Source organism: Triticum urartu, chromosome 5A, assembly GCF_056163025.1.
Source record: "Triticum urartu cultivar PI428250 chromosome 5A, HENAU_Tu73, whole genome shotgun sequence".
Classification (NCBI taxonomy): domain Eukaryota; kingdom Viridiplantae; phylum Streptophyta; class Magnoliopsida; order Poales; family Poaceae; genus Triticum; species Triticum urartu.
The window spans coordinates 377512823-377532657 of NC_141877.1; the positions used below are offsets into that span (position 1 = coordinate 377512823).

General features: G+C 52.0%; 1 protein-coding gene across 1 annotated transcript in view; it reads left to right on the plus strand.

Moving 5' to 3' along the window:
- The first annotated feature begins 14452 nt into the window (after positions 1-14452).
- Positions 14453-19835, plus strand: part of LOC147971456 (uncharacterized) — a 31671-nt gene continuing 26288 nt past the window's right edge. Inside the window, exon 1 of the mRNA XM_087523979.1 lies at positions 14453-15436. Coding sequence (XP_087380105.1) covers positions 14453-15436 — 984 coding nt within the window. The remainder of the gene's footprint in view (positions 15437-19835) is intronic.

Genomic DNA, 19835 nt, shown 5'->3' on the forward strand with positions numbered 1-19835 from the left:
ACGCTCTATATATGCCCGGATCCTCACAACAGCCGGGGTCTTTATCATGGTTATGATCCTCTGGTTGGGGAGCGGGACAGTGGACGTCCTCGGTCATCTTCCTCCATGACTGTTGGTGGCAACAAAGGGCAAATTTGATTAGTGTCTGTAACGCAATAAAATAAACACGGACGATCGAAATCTTACCCATTCAATAGGGGTGTACATGGAATAACCCTCCTGGTAGTTTAACCGTAGAAAATCTTCTTTCTCGCCCTTATACAGATCTGCCAAAATTGAGGCCAGTTTGGCTGGGGTATCTGGACCCTTCCGTCTGTAGCGAGACGCATCGTCTTCTCTGTTGTAGCACCGTAAGGGAGTTACTCTGGATTGAAAAGGCTGGACAAACCTCTTTATTGCAATGGCCATGACCTCAACTATCGAAAGCTCGGTATGGGCTAGCAACATGATCTTGGTGGCCAACCTCTTTATCTCTGCACTGTCCTCTTCCTTGGGACTTTTTTTGACTATACACAGTAGGGTAAAACCCCACTGCAGTTTTTGTATTATTTTAGAAGAACAAAGGTCCAGAAATACAAAGGCTTGAGGTAAGCACAAAGAAAACAAAAAAACAAAAATCTACCTATAATTACAGGACAAGGCTATCAAGCCATGAACAATAGGCCCTAGCATAGCTCTTTTTAATTCTAAATCTGAGCAGGTTGAGGTCCTCCAAGAAGATGACTTTCCAACTCTGAATACTAGGCTGAATGGCTTGAAAGATGAGATTATTCCTTGAAATCCAAATAGCTGAAGAAGAAAGGATGATGATTTCCATGAAGAAGGGCACATGAAGTTTCTCTCTGAGGTCAGCAAAAGCTTCAAGCACTGAAACATTGGCCTATCTTGAGGGACAAATCAGGTCCCAACATTGGGCTGCAAAGGGGCATGTCCAAAAGAGATGTTGAGGTGTTTCCTCCTGTTGACAATTGTTTACAGCACAATTATAGTTATCTAGATGAAAAGTTTTTCTTTGTAGAAGATTCCTAGTATTGAGCCTGTCATGAAGGAGCCTCCAAAAGAACACCTTGTGCTTTGGCCGAAGGGAGCTATTCCAAATCCAATTGAACTGTTGGGGCACTATTTTGACTCCCATCATCATTTTATAGGCCTTAGCAACTGAGAATTGATCATTTTCCCAAATGTAATTCCAGGTATCAGTGCATTCCAGAGATTCAGAAACTCTTAAGGCTATACAAAGGTCTTCCATAGCTTCAAATTCTTGAAAAGCTTGCACAATCAAGGTAAATGGAACAGATCCTCCAGAAATTCAGTGTGTATGATGGTGTGTATAGTAGTATTCATGTTCTTCACAAAAGAGAAGAGGTGAGGGAACATGTCTTGCAGACAGGCAGTGTGCCATAAATCTGAACAAAATAGGGCACTTTTTCCATCTCCTATGTTACATCTGGCCAAAGATTTGAAGTTATCAATGAGCTTAAGGTTTGCCTTCCACCAAAAAGATCCAATCCAACTACTGCCAGGTAGCAAACCATTGCTATAATAGGACTCCCAAATCAAGTTAACCCATGGAATGTTGTGTCTGTTATAAAACTTGTGTAGATTCTGAAGTAACAGAGCTTTGTTTTGGACAAAGATATCCATCACACCCAAACCTCCTTGATCTTTTGGTCGACAGACAATGCTCCAGGCCACCATGGCAGGCCTGTGATCCTCCAGGTCTGGGCCTCTCCAAAGGCAATGCCTCAAAAATTTGATAGCTTGACTTTTGATGGTGACAGGCACATCAAGACATCCCATGAGATAAATCAATAGAGAATTTAGAACAGATTTCACCAGCAACAATCTCCCAGCCATGATCATGAGGGAAGACAAACCCACAAGTTTCTTCTACAGCCTTGTGACTAGAGGGAAGCATTGCTCAATAGTAGGTTTATGAAGACCTAAAGGTGCTCCCAAATATTGTAAGGGGAATGTGTCCTTTTTACATTTAAAAGTGTTTGTCAAAATGTCAATTTTCTCTTCTGACACATTGATTGGGATGAGGCTTGATTTATTCTAATTTACTTTAACGCCAGTAGCATCGGCAAAGGTATTGAGAAGGGCTTTGAGGCAGTGAAGTTGCTTTGCATCTGCTTGAAGGAGAACCAGAAGTGTCATCTGCATACTGGACTATGGGGAAATTAGGACAGGATTCCACTTGCAAAGGTGAAGTAAGTAGACCCAGTTGCATGGTCCTATTGAGGATTGACTGAAGTAGGTCTGCAGCAAGCAAAAATAGAAGAGGTGACAAAGGGTCTCCCTGTCTAACTCCTCTAAGACAATAAAACTTTTTGCCAGGTACACCATTGAGCAAGATAGCAGATGAAGTAGAGGTGAACAACATTTTGATCCAGTTAATCCATCTGTCTCCAAAACCTTTGGCTTTTAAAATATCCAGAATTGCCTGGTGTTCAATGGTGTCAAAAGCCTTTTCAAAGTCCAATTTAAGCACAATAATATCTTCCTTGGATTTATGGCATTGATGCAGATATTCATAAGCCCATCCCAAACAGTCATGGATGGATCTCTCTTTGAGAAAGCCATATTGGTTAATGTGCACCAACTTTAGAATCACTTTCTGCAACCTATTTGCCAACAGTTTAGTGACAAGTTTGAGACAACAGTTAAGGAGAGAGATTGGCCTGTGATCATTTGATGTTAATGGGGTACTCCCTTTAGGAATAAGGGTGATGTATGAGGTGTTTAAACTTTCAAGTGATATTTGCCCAGCATGAAAAGCATAAATGAATTTGAGCACATCTCCTTTAATAATGTCCCAACAAGATTTCAAGAATTCATTGTTGAAACCATCAGGACCTGGGGATTGGTCCAATGGGAGTTCTTTGACCACACGATTAACTTCTTCCTTAGTGAAAGGCAATTCCAGGTTATCAAATATAGCAGAATCTTGTCTCTGGCCAAACAAGGAATCCAAATCAAAGTGCATAGAGGTTTTGTGAGATGTACCCATTCTTTTCTTGTATGTTTCCCAGAGTATTGCAGCTTTCCCAGCATGATCAGATATGTCAACTTGGTCATCATTTTGGAGTACTGCAATATGATTATGACTGTAGTTGATAGAGGCTTTAGTATGAAAATTTTTGGTGTTCTCATCCCCAAACTTGACCCCCTTAATTTTTTCCCTTTGCTTCCATTAGATCTTTTGGTTCCTCAAAAGAATGAGCAGATGTTCTTTAAGAATAATCCTGCAGTTCCACTCATAAATGTCCAACTCTCTAAACTCCTCAAAAAATCCCACAGAAAGATGAGCTCATTTATTTTTGCAATTTGAGATTTAAGACGGGATAAAGATCTGGCCCACAACTTCAAAGCTCTCCTTAAGTTCTTAAACTTAGCATTGAACTTTTGACAGCATCTAGATTACCCACAGGGATATTCCAAGAAGCAGCAACCACATGTTTAAAATTTGAATGTTGCAACCAATAGTTTTCAAACCGAAAACTCTTGCTTTTGGGATAGCAGTACCAATCTTTATTACACATGGCAAATGATCTGATATAGGCTTTGCAAGAGGGAGCACAATGGTGTTTGGGAAAGAGGTCATCTAAGAAGCAGATGTAAAAAACCAATCAAGCTTGACCAAAAGAGGATCTTGCTGCATGTTACTCCAGCTGAATTTTCTACCATGCAAAGGCAATTCAACTAATCCTTGGTTGCTAATTGCCTCATTGAACATAAGCATGTCATTAACATCTCCACCAGGTCTGTTTCTATCAGAAGGAGCCCTCATAAAATTGAAATCTCCCATGAGAATCCAGTCTACATCAGCAGGCATGTGAATATTCAAGAACCAATTAATGAACTCAATTTTGTCCTGTGGGTCACATGGTCCATATATGTTGGTGAGAATCCAGGAATTGAATGGAAAGTGAGAATCTATTTTGAGCAATAACTTCACCAGCAAACTGAGAACCATTCCAAGCAACTAGAAGACCCCCTGATGCTCCAACAGAAGGGAGGAAAGAAAATTTATTAATTCTATTAGGACAGAAATTTTTTATGTAGGCAGGGTCAAAGATCTCTCTTTTAGTTTATTGAAGACACATGATATTGCAGTCACTCTCATCTATTTTCTACCTTAGGGCCAACCATTTGTCCTCAGAATTCGTCCCTCTAATATTCCAGTTAAGAATGTTCCAGTTTCTGTTTGTGTTATTCATGGAAACAAAGAAGATTTGTGCACCAGTAATCAAGCTCCAGCACTTGATCAACAAATAAAAGTGAGAGAAGATGGCATAGGACCCTCAGCCACACCACATCACATGACCAGTAGATCATCCAATAACCATACATCACAGAAGTTCTATTAAGATAGTACATCACCAGGTAAACAAGTTCTATGAAGTGCGAGCATCCAAGGTTTACACCATTCATTAGGATATCCAAAATAGAAGATGAAGGACCAAACACACTACCCCTCAAACCACAACTCCAACTGAGGTAAGCTATCATCATGGAGACTTGGAAGTGTTTTCCTCTCCTTTGGCCAAAGGCACCTTGGCCAGCTCATCTTCTTGCCTTCTTCTTGGCTTCTTAGCCAGCTTGTCCTCCAGATCCCTCTCAGCAACCTTACAGAAAGATGCAGTGAGATTTTTAACAACTGACTTTTGAGTGATGGGAGGGACAACATTACAAGATAGACATTTATTATTTGAGCAGGAGTTTCTTTTTTATCTAGCATTATCCTTTTTAATTATATCACTCCTTACCTCAATTTCAACCAGGGGAGTTTTTCCACTCCTTCTCTTCCTTAAATTGTCAGGGCCAAAAGGTTGTAGTAAAACCTGGGACTCCGCATCTTCATGTCGGAAGCCACTCCAATATTCTCCTTATCCTTGTCCTTGACAAGTTGTTCCTCAAGGACCATGGACTGAAAAATAGGTGCATGTGAGGCAGGACACTTATCAGGTATGTGAAACAGTATAGCTTGTTCCATGTTCTCCACAACAGTAAAAAGTTCCCACATTCCCGACTTTAGCATATTGACAGTCCAATCAAACTTATTAGGAGACAAGAGAAGGTGGACAATAAAATTAAACCAACTTACAGGAATGTTGGCAGAAAAGGATCTCTTATTGTCCAAGGATTACTCTCGGAAGTGCTTCTTCCACAACAAGAGGCCTTCTTCAGAGACAACATGATCATGATTAGAAGTTGCAGCAAGCTGAATGCATTGCAAACCAGGAAGAGAGGGTGCCATGCTAAAATGCTCATTAATTTGATTAACCCAATTACCTTGAAGCCCAGACTGGAGATCCCCAATGTTTGCAACTGGCTCAAGGCCTCCTCTAGAAGTATTGATGTGTCCAGAACTGCAAGGAATGGCGTCACTGTGTGGACCAGGAACTGGCATCGAATCTCCCAAAGGTAAGACAGGAACAAAGCCAGTCTCTAAGGCAGAACCCACTTGCAGAACAGGGGGGTGAGCACCGAAATCTTGAGATTCGGAAACAATATCAGGGACAACCACCTCATCATTCCCAGGGGGATTACTGACTGCAACTTGTCGCAGCTAGTTTGCAACAACTTGATCAGGAAGATTCACAGCAATCAGTGCAGCATCCACATTCTGCTCTTGCAGCATATGAGGCTCCTCATCATCAGATTGATATGCCTAGATAATGTTCTAGAGGCCATTGGCAATCACAATGGCAGGAGGAGGGGGTAAAACAGCATGCTCAGTATCCCTAAAAAGAATATTCCCAGCCGGTATAGATGGCAAAAGGAAGTTTGAATTATCTCCTTCAGAGAAAGACATGTCTGAAGACAAACTACTATTGCTAACAGCAGGAAGCAGTTCTTCTCCATCCGCCCAAGCCATTTCTTCTTGCTGCACTGCATCCAAAAGATCATCAAGGGATGCATTCTAGTTATCCTGTTGAGGCACATTCCAATTATCATCTTGTTCCCAATTATCCTCATTCTAAACATCCATATGGTTATTGTTGAGAGCAGCATTATAGAAACCAACTCCAGGCTCAGCATTCTCAGGCAAAGGATGTGGGTCCACCTTGTCAGGGGGAATAGGATCCTCATCTGCTGGGCCCCCACCAAGAAGTTCACTAGCCAGTACTTCAATAGATGAAGACCAACCATCTTCCTCAAACTCGTCCCCTTCAGACCATCTCATACTTTTGGGGATGATTTCCAGATTCATAACTCGAGCTTTGACCACAATACGCCCCATGTGATCGTCCTCCTTGTCCCAGGAGATCATACGACCAAACTTACTGACAGCACAAGCCAAATCCTCCGTGTTGCCAAAATCAAATGGAACACCTGTCAGAAGTAACCATACAGTCCTATTGAAATGGACCCACCTATGGTTTCTGCCCTCATCATGCTTCACGAATGAAATGAACACATCGGCAAACTCATGCGGGCTATCAAGCACCAGTTTATCCATATCTCTAACCCCCGTAAGATGCACATATGCTTCTCCAAACGGGCATCGCTGGACGTCCCTCAACCCCAACTGCATATGATCAACTATAAACTCTTCAAGAACATCTCTTACATTGGGGAAAGGAGCATCATCGGGGAGGGGATGGATGGTTGCAATCGCCCAATCTTCATGGCGACGAGGACGCTGCGGAAGCACCACCCGAGCCACCCCATTGCGGCCCTCAATATGCTGAATATCGAAGCCGTGGGGCACAAAGGGGCGTGGGTCTATTGAAATGTTGGCCATCGGGGCCGCCGCACGAGCACACACCGTCGAAGTCGAGCTTGAGGTGACGGGAGCAGAGTTTGGGCACTGTGGAGAAGCAGAGGAGAACTGCAGAGAAGTTGAGGAGGCAAGTGCAAATCGAGGCTGGAAATTAGGGAAGGATCCCAAACACAGCTCGCTAAAAGAGGAAACCACCGAGGGCCAACAGACTTAAACCAGTCCTGGACCACATCCAGGTCCTAGGCCTCGTTCGATGGGCTGGGGAAAGATGGAAATCAGAGGAAAGGAAAAAGCCCAGGTCGTCGTTTCTCATGACACTCCCTAGCAAAATGGCCCACCTATCCACACGCATAGCACTGAAGCCGGCCATTTGAAAAACCCTGATTGCCGCCCTGTGAAACCACAGCGTGATCCTCTCCTGAGGTATTAAGATTCTACATTAAGGGTTCATTATTGTCCAAGACCACATTATTGCTAGAGGTCAGAATATTCGTGAGGCAAGAGAAAACTGATGGCCGGAGTTGATCGTCGGAAACATTGCCGGCGGCAGCCCGTGGGTGCGGACCACTAGTAACCAAAGTCCAAGATGCATCCTCTTCACGATAAAAAAGTTGATCTTCACGCATCCAGTTGGGGCCCCCAAAACCCCAAAGATTGAACACCAATTCAAAATCCTTTTCAACCACACGGCCATGATTATAGATTTCAAAACCCACTGCTTTGGACGCACCAGAAAACTTGAAGGATCTGTCTTGAGGTGATGCACACGAAACCCTTGAGGATACCCACCAAAACAAGATTGAAGAGTGATGCTAACCGTGTGACAATCCAACCGGAATCGAGCACGACAGAAAGAAACCACCAAAGTGAACTCCCGTTGACGAAAACTAGGTGAAAACACCACAGGATGACCAAACTTTTGCCTCATCAAACATTGAAAATCTTTACCTCGAGCAAAGTTGAGAGATGGAGGATCCATGGCCATCTCCTCTGCCCCTTCTCCTCTAGCAAAGAAGCAAAAAGGTGGTGGATGCCACCCTCAGAGTGACAAGTGGCAGAAAGGTGGTGGCCCGCCTAGGAGGAGCCAAAGAGAGGAGAGGAGACGAGACTAGGTGAGTGTTCATTATCTGACTGAGTTTCAGCATCAGGGTTAGAAGTTTTTTTCCTTGGGACTTCAGAGATGCCAGTTGAGGCACTTCTTTAAAGGAGCACTGGAAAATTCAGGGAGACCCCGCTGAACAGGGTCAGGCAGCGGGACATCGTCCATGTAGAACCATTCCGAGGACCATTGCAGATATACCTTTTTGGGAGTTCCTATGAGGTATCCGGATCCGGCTGTACGCCATACTTCAGCACCGCCTTGTTGAACCATTCCGAGGACCATTGCCGATTGAGGCCAATCCCGCTCGAACAGAGACTAGATCCATGAGGGGAAGGTAGCCCTACGTGTGGAGTTGGCTCAGCCGAAGATGAGGCACGGAGCAACTCTGCCAATCACCCTCTTGAGGGCCATGGGGCGCGAAGAGGAGAGTGGGGCACAGGCCATGATGAAGTGCTTTTGTTTATGGGCACAGTTGGTGTAGCTAAGGTCGAGACCCTCAAAGGTGCCCTTGCCCAAGCCCAAAAAGAGGTGAAGGCAAACAAGGCAGCCGCTGACAAAGCGACTGCAGAGCTAAAGACCGAACAAGCCGGCTGCCGACAACACAAAGCTCGAGTGGCCGAGGTCAAGCAGGAGCTAAAGGACGCCATCCTCAAGTGCGAGGGATTGGAGGAGAAGGCTTCGGCCCAATTGTCCAAACTTGCCAAAGCCATCCAGGAGGTGAAAGAGGCGTGGGTTGAGTCCCAGAGTGCTCGCGAGGACATCCGGGAAGCGAAGCAGATAGCGGCTGGTAAGGCATTTCTTCTGTAGAGTATATTTGGAGGTCAAAGATATGATTTGCTCACTTGGGTGTGGAGTTCTCTAGACGCATTTGCGGATCTTCCGAGGGGTGCTGCCGATGTCGCATAGTTCTTTCGAGCCCAGGAGGGGAACTCGACCGAGAAGCTGTTCTGGTTGCAGTTTCTTGCACCGGAGCACCCGACGCCCCTGAACGACCAGATGAAGCAGCTGATGGAGCTACATAGGTTGGCCGGCTTGGCCATGAAGGATCTAATAGTCCGGCTTTGGCCAGCCGAACCCATTCCCAGTAGCTCCTCGGTTTGGTGAGGCGGCTCGTCGATGCACTGCCCCGGATTGAGGCTATGAAGCGCTCGGCCTGCATAGAAGGTGCTCGGATGGCCTTCGCCCGTGTCAAGATGCACTGGGCAAAGAAGAAGGCCACTGATGTGGCGACTGCAGGCCCACCCAAAGGCAAGGACCACCGCAAACTAGAGAGGTACTTTGAAGACGTCCTGGCGGGGCCCAAATAGTAGAGGGCCAATGCTCAAAGGACGTTAGATTTGAGTAGATGTATCCAGGTAGTAAAAACTATGTTTGTGAACCCAGGCTTGTAATATATTGATGCCTTTGATCTTAAATTATTTTACTCCTGTGCAGCCGTTTAATTCTGAAAGTTTTCCAATCGTCGGCCTCAGCCCCCATATAGATACTACGGGGGTGTTCTGCATGGAGCGCTACCACACTTTATCCAACGTCTTGGTCCGTGAAGGAGGTGTACACGAAGTGAACCAGGCAATCGGACTATGTGGCATTATTACTTTCACTTAGCCATAGGAGTTTGACGGTAGGGCTAAATATTAGCCCCTTGTATGTGTGCGGCTATCCGAACTAGGGTGCCTTTCCCACATGGCTAGATTGAGACCTGCCCCTCGTATAACATGGAGCAAATCACTAATGATTTTGTAGTAAGTCACCGAATCACCGACCAGTTCTCGCCTTATCATGACAGTCAGTTTTCGGCTTTCTCTACTGAGGTATTTAACCGGACGAACCAGAAATACAATCATAGTAGTTCTCCCTTTACCACTTTATCCGAACGGGCGGAACAAAAGTTGGTAAGCATAGGAGTCGGGCAACACAACTATAGACCAAAGACATGATTCAGAGCCGATGCATATAAAGCAATATTCGGGACGCTGAAGAGTACCCTATAGGTGTTCGAACTTGAAAATGTGCGGAGCCGCATACAACCCACGGTGTTTAAGACTGGACTAAAGCACGAGTGGCAATCTGAAGTAAGGAGGGTATGTAGATGACAAAAGAAATCAGTACCAAACAAAAGTGGTGATCAACTGTTTCTTTTATATCCTGTATAATACGTCAAGATGTGCTATTACAGATAATGCCATGAATATCAAGGCTATTTTACATGCCGAGAGTTTACACAAGGGAAAGCTTTACATAGGGATGTGTGAAAAAGGTAGTGGCTTTTAAAGATCTTGACGATGCCCCGCTGCACGTCTGCGTTGTTTCTCCATGTTGAGAAATCCTTTAAGAGGAGAAGTTAATGGTCGTCTAGAAGAAGTCAGAGTTTGGAGGAGAACCCCTATACAACCGCATAGCCGGTAGGTTTTAACGGACCTGTGGTGAGAAAAAAAAGAGCAAAAGAAGGTTAAGGTCCGAATAGGGTCAAGTCATACTATAGAATTTTTCCATGGTATGCCTCCGGCACTGTCCAAGGTATTTTAAGTGCATAGTTATGCATGTGCAGTACACATGCCGCAGACTTATGGGGCGATCGACGAAGGCTGAACTGCTATTCAAGCTCTGGATCTGCCAAGCTGTCATGCTGTAGAGTGGATCGGACTCGCTTGGTAGTGTTAGTGGTCTTAATGACCGATGAGTTGTTCGGCCTGATGAGGATGTTCTGTACCTCAGTGGCAAGGGCCGTGGTGTGCTCCTTAGTACGAAGGGAGCGCTCCATATTTCCATTGACTGTGATGACGCTACGTGGTCTGGGCATTTTGAGCTTTAAATAAGCATAATGTGGGACCGCATTGAAGCGGGCAAAAGCAGTTCGTCCGAGCAGCGCGTGATAACCACTACAGAAAGGGACGATATCGAAGATCAAGTCTTCGCTTCAGAAGTTGCCCGGAGAACTTAAGACTACTTCCAATGTTAAGGAGCCCGTACAATGGGCCAACACACCGGGTATTACTCCTTTAAAGGTAGTATTGCTAGGTTTAATTCTAGATGGGTCAATACCCATCTTACGGACAATGTCTTGATAGATCAGGTTTAGACTGTTGCCGCCGTCCATAAGGACTCTAGTGAGATGCTATCCATCGATGATGGGATCGAGTACCAGGGCCGCCAAACCTCCATGACAGATACTAGTTGGGTGGTCCTTGCGATCGAAGGTGATCGGACAAGCTAACCATGGGTTAAATTTAGGGGCGACAGGCTCTACGACGTAGGCGTCCCTTAGTGCGCTCTTGCGCTCCCTCTTTGGGATATGCGTGACATATATCATGTTCACTGTTTTGACCTCAGGGGGAAACTTCTTCTGTCCCCCTGTGTTCGGAGGGAGAGGCTCATCATCATCCTTGCTTTGAGGCCCTTTCCCCTTGTGTTAGGTATTTAATTTACCGGCCTGTTTAAAAACCCAGCATTTTCTGTTGGAGTGGTTGGCAGGCTTATCAGGGGTGCCATGAATCTGGCCAGGCCTATCTAGTATTTTGTCCAGGTTGGATGGACCGTCTCTATTTCCTTTGAATGGCTTCTTCCGCTGACCGGGTTTGGAGCCGCCGAATCCGGCGTTTACCGCCATATCCTTAGTTTCTTCAATATTGTTCTGACGCTTGTTTTTGTTATGTCGTGGACTTCCATTGCCATCCCTGGCTTAAGAGGTGCCGGGGTCGCAGGTACTATTGCTTGTACGAGCCAACCAGCTATCTTCTCGTGCGCACAAGCGGGGCATAAGTGCAATAAGAGCTTCCATAGTTTTTGGCTTTTCCTGACCGAGGTGTCATGCGAGTCATTCATCACGGACGTTGTGCTTAAAGGCCGCTAAGGCTTCTGCATCTGTACAATCAACAATTTGGTTCTTTTAAATTAAGAACTGAGTCCAGAGTTTACTGCTGACTCTCTGGGTCGCTGGACTATGTGACTGAGGTCGTCAGCGTCCGGTGGCTGGACATATGTGCCTTGAAAGTTATCTCGAAAAGCATCCTCCAAGTCCTCCCAACTGTCAATGGAGTTCTCTGGGAGGCTATTCAGCCAGTGTCGTGGTGGTCCTTTTAGCTTTAGGGTAAGGTATTTAATGGCGTGGAGATCATCGCCGCGAGCCATATGAATGTGGAGAAGAAAATCTTCAATCCATACGGCGGGATCTGTAGTTCCATCATATGCCTCGATGTTTACGGGTTTAAATCCTTCTGGAAATTGGTGCCGCATTACCTCATCGGTAAAGCACATGGGGTGCACGGTGCCTCTATATCGGGCCACATCACGATGGAGTTTGGATGATGTCCGTATTCGGTTCTCGGCCCGGACTTGGTTATGATTGTCGTGCCAGGCTTGGTGGCCCTCGTCTCATGTTGGAGCTCGTCCCCTTGATCCGTAGATTGATCTGGTATGGCCGACTCTATTTTCCAAGTCCTGACATAAGTCATATGTGTAAATCGGAGCCGATGCATCCTTGCCTCTACGGTGGGGTGGCGCGGGGTGGTATTCGGCATAATTAGCCGTTTTGTCCCGTCCATGCGGTGGTCGGTCTGGTTCATCAGTGTGATGGTATCTTGACGGATTTCGCTCAAGGGCCTCATCATCGAATTGTGGTAGTAGCCTACGTTTCAGCTAGCTCTTTGTTGGGCGCTCAAGGCCGTATTCTTTGGCAGCCAGGACCTTGGTCCATTTTGTCATTGAGCGTGCCCTGTTTAGCTTGAAGCTGTTGTTGTTTCTTTTTGAGGCTCCTCGCAGTGGCGATGAGCTGTCGCTTGAAGCGTTCTTGTTCGAGGGGTTCCTATGGTATGATGAAATCTTCATTACCGAGGCTAACGTCCTCCTCGGAGGCCGGTAGATAGTTACTATCCTCCGAATCCTCATGCTCGACGAGTTCGTCTGGGTTGACTTGTCCATCCTCCCACTCATCCTGCTCGATAGCAGGCTCGACGGGATGGTCGGAGTCCTCGGCATTCTCTGGAGTGTCATTCTCTCTGGTGTCGGTATGCTTTCCTTTTCTCGATGCGATCATGTGCGGCGCCGCTGACGTCGGTGCTTTGGTGGTGCCTCGACGGGCTTGTCCTCGATCGGATCTTGAGCGCTATCGCCGTCCTTCTTCTCAGGCGTATCCACCATGTACACATTGTAAGTAGAAGTGGTCGTCCAACGCCCAGTGATATGCGGGTTTTGGCCTGATTCGGCTCCGGCATCGTCGCCCATACTGTCGATGTCTTTGGAGGCGTAGGCTAGCATGTCGGTTAGGTCCTCTACAGTGGTTATTAAGCGGGTTGTGGGTAGGACGCAAAATTCCCCGCTCTTAGCCCCAAGTTCAGGCTAGGCGTAGTTTGGAAGTGACTCTTCCGTGATGGCAAGAAATCGCATTAAGTCCAGAGCCTCATTTAGGAGCGAAAGCTGGACAGGTGACTGAGGACCTGCAGAGCTAGGCCTGGTAAACACCACTTGACCGTGCTTAGTGGACGCAGACCTCGAGAATTCGGAGTTGGCATCCAGAGATGAGTCCGGCTTCCCGATGACAGGGAGAGTCCTGTTTGTCTCTAGGCATGTTGACAACATGGTCACCTCTAGGTCTCCGGTAGGGAGCTCCGTGACAGGAGAGTGTCCGGCGGGGCTTATCCTCCCATCTTCGGACAGAGTTGTGCGCCGGAATTCGTCTTCCACCACCCCGTTCTCCTCCGACCGTCACGCCCATGTCTGACGCTCGTCGGGCCTGCGCCGAGCGCCGGGCCGCACTCGCTTCCCGCGTCGCCCAGACGGCCCCTGTCGGCGGGCATCCACGCCGTTCCCCGTCACCTGCCGTCAACGCCGCCACCGGCCCGGCGGGGGACGAGCGGCAAGCATCATCCCAGTATCCGTCCGTGCGGCAAGATGGCTGCACCGCAACTCCCTCGCTCGCCCCAGCTGGATCTTTGTCCCGCGCGCTCCGCGCGCCCATGGAGGCTCGGGCTGCACTCATCGCGGCAAACGAGCTCCTGCGCTACCGTCCAGTCGACGACGTCTATGAAGAATGGCTCGATCGCGTCGCCGAGCTCGTCCGCGCTGCAGGGGGCTCTTCCGCACCGTCCGTTCCGCTGCACCGCACCCCGCCCCGCGCGGGCGAAGAGGCTCCGGCGGTGCCCCGGCCGCCTCCTCCTCAAGAAGACGCCATGGCTCCAAGGCGCATGGCCCCTGGGCGGGACCCGCTCCGTCAGGCGCCAGCGCAGCAAGAACAGAGCTGCCAAGAAGTCCCTCGCCCACCAGAAGCTGCCCGGGCGCTCCCTGCTCCAGCACGTCGCGACCATCCCCCTGCTCCAGCGCGTGGGGACATGAAAGACCAGGCTCTCCGTCACCCAAGGCCTCCCGTGGCCACAACAGGTTGCCGCGCCTACACCACCGAACTACGCAGTGTCGCGTGGCCCGGCAAGTTCAAACCAGACCTGCCTCCTCGCTACGACGGCACGGCCGACCCTGCGGTGTTCCTCCAGCTCTACGAGCTGGGCATCGAAGCTGCCAACAGAGACGAGAAGGTCATGGCGAACTGGTTTCCCATGGCGCTCAAGGATGGGGCCCGCACCTGGCTCCTGAACCTGGCTCCAGGCACAATCTCCTCCTGGGAAGAGATGCGCACCCGCTTCATCGCCAACTTCCAAGGTACTCGCGACCGGCCACCCGCCGTGAGCGACATGCGCCGCATCAAGCAACAGCCCGGGGAAACCCTGCAGAAGTACATCAAGAGCTTCAACAACGCACGCCTCAAGATCCCCAAGGTGACTGAGGAGGCCATCATCTCAGCTTTCTCTGACGGCGTGCGCGACGTCAAGATGAAGGAGGAGCTGGCGATGCATGAAGACCTGTGCACTTCCTTGGAGCTGTTCAACTTGGCAAACAAGTGCGCCAGGGCTGAGGAGGGGCGTCTCTCCCTCCTCGAGCTGCCTGCCGCAGACCCAGAAGAGAAGAAGCTTAAGGCCAAGGATGTGAAGCGCAAGGGGGCTGCAGTGCTCGCGGCAGAACCAGACACCAAGCGGGGCAGAGATCAGCCCGAACCTCCCAAGGGCAGCCGGTACTGCGTGTACCATGAACTCCACACCCACAACACCAACGAATGCCAAGAACTCCGAGCCGTGCGTGAAGGAAGGATCGGCCGTCGCCCCGACCGCGGTGACCGGGGCTACGGTCGAGGAGGAGGAAGAAACGCAGGACGCTGGGAAGACCGTGGGCCGCGCCAAGGGTGGCGCGACCAACCTCGCGAGGATCGCTGGCAAGACCCGCCTCACGAGAGAGGATGGAGGGATCAGCCTCGCGAGGGAGACTGGAGGGATCAGCCTCGCGAGGATCGCCCGCTAGGCAACGCAGGCCTCCCACCGCTGCCGCCGCAGCCAAGGAGAAACGAGGACCGCCATCAAGACGAGGAGGCTGGGGGCTTCCAGGAGCCGCGCGCGATCGCCTGCATCCTGGGCGGAGCTCAAGCCCCAGCCTCTCAGCGCAACTTCAAGCAGTTCGCCCACGAAGTGAACGCAGTACTCCCCAGACTCGAAGCCACATGCCCTCTCAGGTGGTTGGCGTGCCCCATCATGTTCAGCTCAGCAGATCAGCTCAAGTGTGCGGCAACAGCCGGAGTCCTCCCGATGCTTTGTTCCCCAATCATCAGCAACGTGGTGGTCACCAAGACCCTCATCAATGGCGGGGCAGGGCTCAACGTCCTGTCCGTGGAGACGTTCAACAACCTCCAAGTGCCCTACAGCCAGCTTTAGCCAACCAAGCCCTTCTCCGGTATCACTGACAGCTCCACGGTCCCGATTGGGCAGGCCCGCCTCCCTGTCACCTTCGGGGCACGCGACAACTACCGCACCGAGCTCATCGACTTCGACGTCGCTCACATTCGCCTGCCGTACAACGCCATCCTTGGGTACCCAGTGCTGGCCAAGTTCATGGCCGTAACTCACCATGGCTACAACGTCCTCAAGATGCCAGGAAGCGGCGGAGTCATCACGGTGCCCTGTGAAGAGAAGGACGCGGTGTGTTCCCTGGAACGAGCCTTTCAGGCCGCGTCACTAGAAGACCCGGGTCGTGGAAGTAGGAGGCCTCCCGAGACCACCCCCAAGAAGAAGAAGACATCGTCCAGCTCGACCACTCAGGAGGCGGCCCCTCTGGGCCCGCGCCTGCCCAGGGGGAGCCTCCCTCCATCGCATAGGAAAGCGCGCCCGGCGCCCTCCTCAGGCAGGGCTCGGGGGCTCTCCCCTCGAGGGCCACCGACCTAGCTAGGGTCACGAGGGAGGCGCTTGGGCACCACATGGAGGCGTGTTTTGAAGCACGTTTCCCTCAAGAAGGAGCAAGGCAAGGAGATCCAGACCCATAGGAGTTCGTTAGCAAGGCCATTCAGGAGCTACAGGAGTCAAGAGTCATGAGAGGCGCCTGCCACCTACCAGCAGTGCCCCCCCATCCAGGCGAGGATGGTGGGCTGCGCGTCTGCATCGACATACCAGGGCTCAACCGAGTCGTCTCTCTGGAGCGCCTCTGGCCCTCGCGAGTGGGGCGCTGCGGAGGTCCACCCCATAGCTACGTTCGCATGCCTTACGGCTTGCCGAACGCGGCTGACGCGTACCAGCGCCTCATGAGGGGCATCACGGAGGCACGAGAGGCAAGGCGTTCCGCAGCCCTGGCAGAGATGGAGATGGCCCGCGAGGAGCCGCCAGCGCCTCCAGAGCCTCCCGAGGCCCCTGGGCCTGGGGGCTCGTGAGGATCGGCTCTCGCAGCCCCCCGAGCCTGCTACTCCAACACCCCTTCGTCCTCAACATCATCAGGTGACATCTTTCGAGTTTTACTTCCAGCTGGGAGCACCCCCAGGGCTGCATTATTCCCAGGCCGTGTGGGTTCGTCCCAGCGGCGTGTATCCCTTTTATTTCGCATCGATTAGCTTACCTTGTTGGGGGCGCCCCTCAGGCTGCATGATCCCCAAGCAGCTCAGGCCAGGCCCAGTGGCATGTATCCCATTTGCATTTATTTCCGATTATGCGTTAGACCCACCATGCTTGATTATTTGATGCCGGTCCACGGCACCTCTTCTCCTCCATGCCGACTACTTGCATGTTAAAGGGGGGGCACCTGAGCATCGCGACTCAGGGCTCTTACTGGCTCTCCAGCCCTCACCCTCTGGCCTTGTCCATGGCATACCAGCGACGACTGAGACCAGCTCGAGGGTCGGGACCCGAGGACGTAGAGTGCCGACATCTAACCAAATTTGCAGGGACACATCACAAGATAAGGCCCAGTGCCAAGCGCAACCCGCCTAGAGGTAGGGCCCCGTGAGTCCCGCACTGGCTCACTGGTGCCCAGATACACCTCGCCAGGCCCTACCGTGCCAGCCACGTGTCAGGGCGGGGCTGTACACGCCCCGGGGGCTCCTCTCGGAGGGGGGCCCCCTCCCACGTACCAGTGGAAGCACCATGCTCCGCGCTGGCTGACGACACTGCCAAGGAGCGGCTATGCCCGTACACATACGGTAGCACTATGCTCCGCTCTGGTGATAAACAACTGAGGGTGGCCCCGGGCCGCATCAACCTCAGGGAGCCCAGAGCTCAGTGTCTAGCCTCATCGTAACGCCTCCCCTCGGGAGTGCCGCGCGAGGGGGCTGGGCACGGGGGCTGCGCCTGGGTCACACCCAGACGCACGCCGCCCGGCTAGGTCCCCCCCGGGCCTGGTTCGTCGCGCGTCTCTCCCCGAGCGGAGCCAAGGTACGAAGGCCGTTTGAGCGTTAAGGGGGACTCCTGAGCATCACGACTCAGGAGCCTAACTGGTCACGTAGCCCCTCACTCCGTGGCCCCGTCCTGGTTTCTGGTCGGGACCATCGCTGGGTGAGGCATGCGCGCGGCCGGGCTCTGCAGACGTAGAACAGTGGATCCACCCGCATCACACCTCCCTACTTGCTGTTCGTGCACCAAGGGGGACTCCTGAGCATCGCGACTCACGAGCCTAACTTGTCACGTAGCCCCTCACTCCTTGGTCCCGTCCTGGTTTCCGGTCGGGACTATTGCTGGGTGAGGTACGCGCGGGGCCGGGCTCTGCCGGCGTAGAACGTAAGCAAGTAGGAAGGAAAAGCGCTAATTTCAAGGAATTCAAAAGCAAATATTATAGTCCACACTGTTATTTCAATGCCAAACGCAAGTTTAAACGCCTCCCCGAGGCATGATACGTGTGCAGGAATTAAAAGCAGGACAGGAGCCACGACGGAGTCACTTGGCAGCGGGGGAGCAGCGCGGAGCGGGTTCGCCTCACGGAGCAGCGGGGTCGGCAGCGCCTTGCTCCGGCTTGGTGCTGAAGGCCCGGAACTTCCCCAGCAGAGCCTCCACGCGACCCTTCACGGCCTCGGCAGCGGCAGCAGCACGCTCACCGCTCACTGGCTCCAGCAGGCTGTCGAGGTCGACACCGGGATCGCGAAGGTAGATGTGGGTGAGGACCCGCGTCAGTGCTGCAGAAGACAGGACACGCGCCTCGGCCTCGGCCGTGGGGCCAAGGCCAAGGGCGACATCTTCAAGAGCGTGAACCAGGAAGGGAAGCAGCTTGGCAGGGCCGTCCTCGGCGCCGGCCAGCGGGCTCTCCAGGCCGCTGTCATAAAGCGTCCTCAGCGAGGAGCGAGCCTTCGCCTCCAACTCCGTGAAGGCCGCGCGGTCCTCGGCAAGAACCAGGGCCTTGCCGTCCAGCTCGGCCTTCCTCGCCCCCAACTCCTGCTCCAGCGCGCCTAGGCGGTCGCGGTGCATCCTGAGATTGGCCTCCTAGCCCTCGACGGCTGCCTCGCGAGCCTTCACGCCTTCTTCCTGCTCTTGGCGAAGGAGGACCTCTTCCGCGAGCCGATCCCGCAGGCCTTGCAGCTCGTCCTCCAGCGCCTTGCAGTGACCGCGGACATCGACCACCTCCCCCAAGGCTGCATCACGGGCAGCCTTCGCCTCCAGGACGGCCTGCTTCTCCTCATCGCATGCCGTCGAGGCCTGGACCAGCGTCGCCCGAATCGAGGCGTCGGAGCGAACCCATCCAGAAGCCAGCTCCAAACGCCCGGCCACCAAGCGGGGGCTGGCGCCAAGAAGATCCTGCCGTAGTCGGTCCAGCTCAGCAACAGCACGATCCAGAACGGCAGAAGGAGTCGAAGAGACAGCGGCCGATGGAGTAGGAGGAGAAGGCGGCAGCGCAGCCGCAGCATCCTGAGGCGGAGTCTGCCGCGCCCCGACAGCTGTAGTGGCGGCGGCAGGCAAGAGCACCTCGGGAGCCACTTGGGCCATGGGGGCTGAGCTCGCCCCAGCCGGCTCAGCCAAACCTCGCGAGGACGACCGGGTAGGAGAAGCCTGTGCGTCGCGGTCACCTTCCTTCGCGGGCAGAAGCGCCGCCACGGATGGAACCTCGGGAGCCCCCTTCGGCTTCTTTGCTGCGGGCGCCAACCTATCCAAAGATGCGGACGTCAAGCCTCAGAAGTAGAGCAAGAGATAAAGACAAGAATCGAATGCTTACGGGACGTCGCCAGCGAGCTCAAGCGGCCTCCGGCCAAATTTGAAGCCTGAAAGCCGGCTGGAAGGGTCAACCTCGGAAAGCTTGGAGGCGGAAGGTGCGTCTGCGGTTCGCCCCGGGGCCGGGGGAGACCCGCGGGAGATCAGCCCGGTCCTGTCCTTCTTCGGGATCGGGGGCGAGCTCCCGCCGTCCTGCTCGTCGTCGTCTTCGCCGTCATCCTCGTCGTCATCATTCGGAGAGAGGCGGAGAACGCGGGACCTGCGCCAGGGGAGGGGAGCCCTCGACTCTTCATCAGTCGCCTCGGAGTCAGGCCCTCTTCGCGCTCCCCTCCCTCTTCCTCTTCGCTGGAGTCGCCAGAGGGCACGTCCACCGGTTCCTCGGGAGGTTCCAGGGGCACTGGCCCATCCCCGTTGAAGACGGGCATGGACTTCACCACCTGCTCCCAGTCGTTGCGGAGGAACAAGGGCGTAGGAGCGCCCTCCAGCCTCGCCACATTGCCCCCGACCAGAG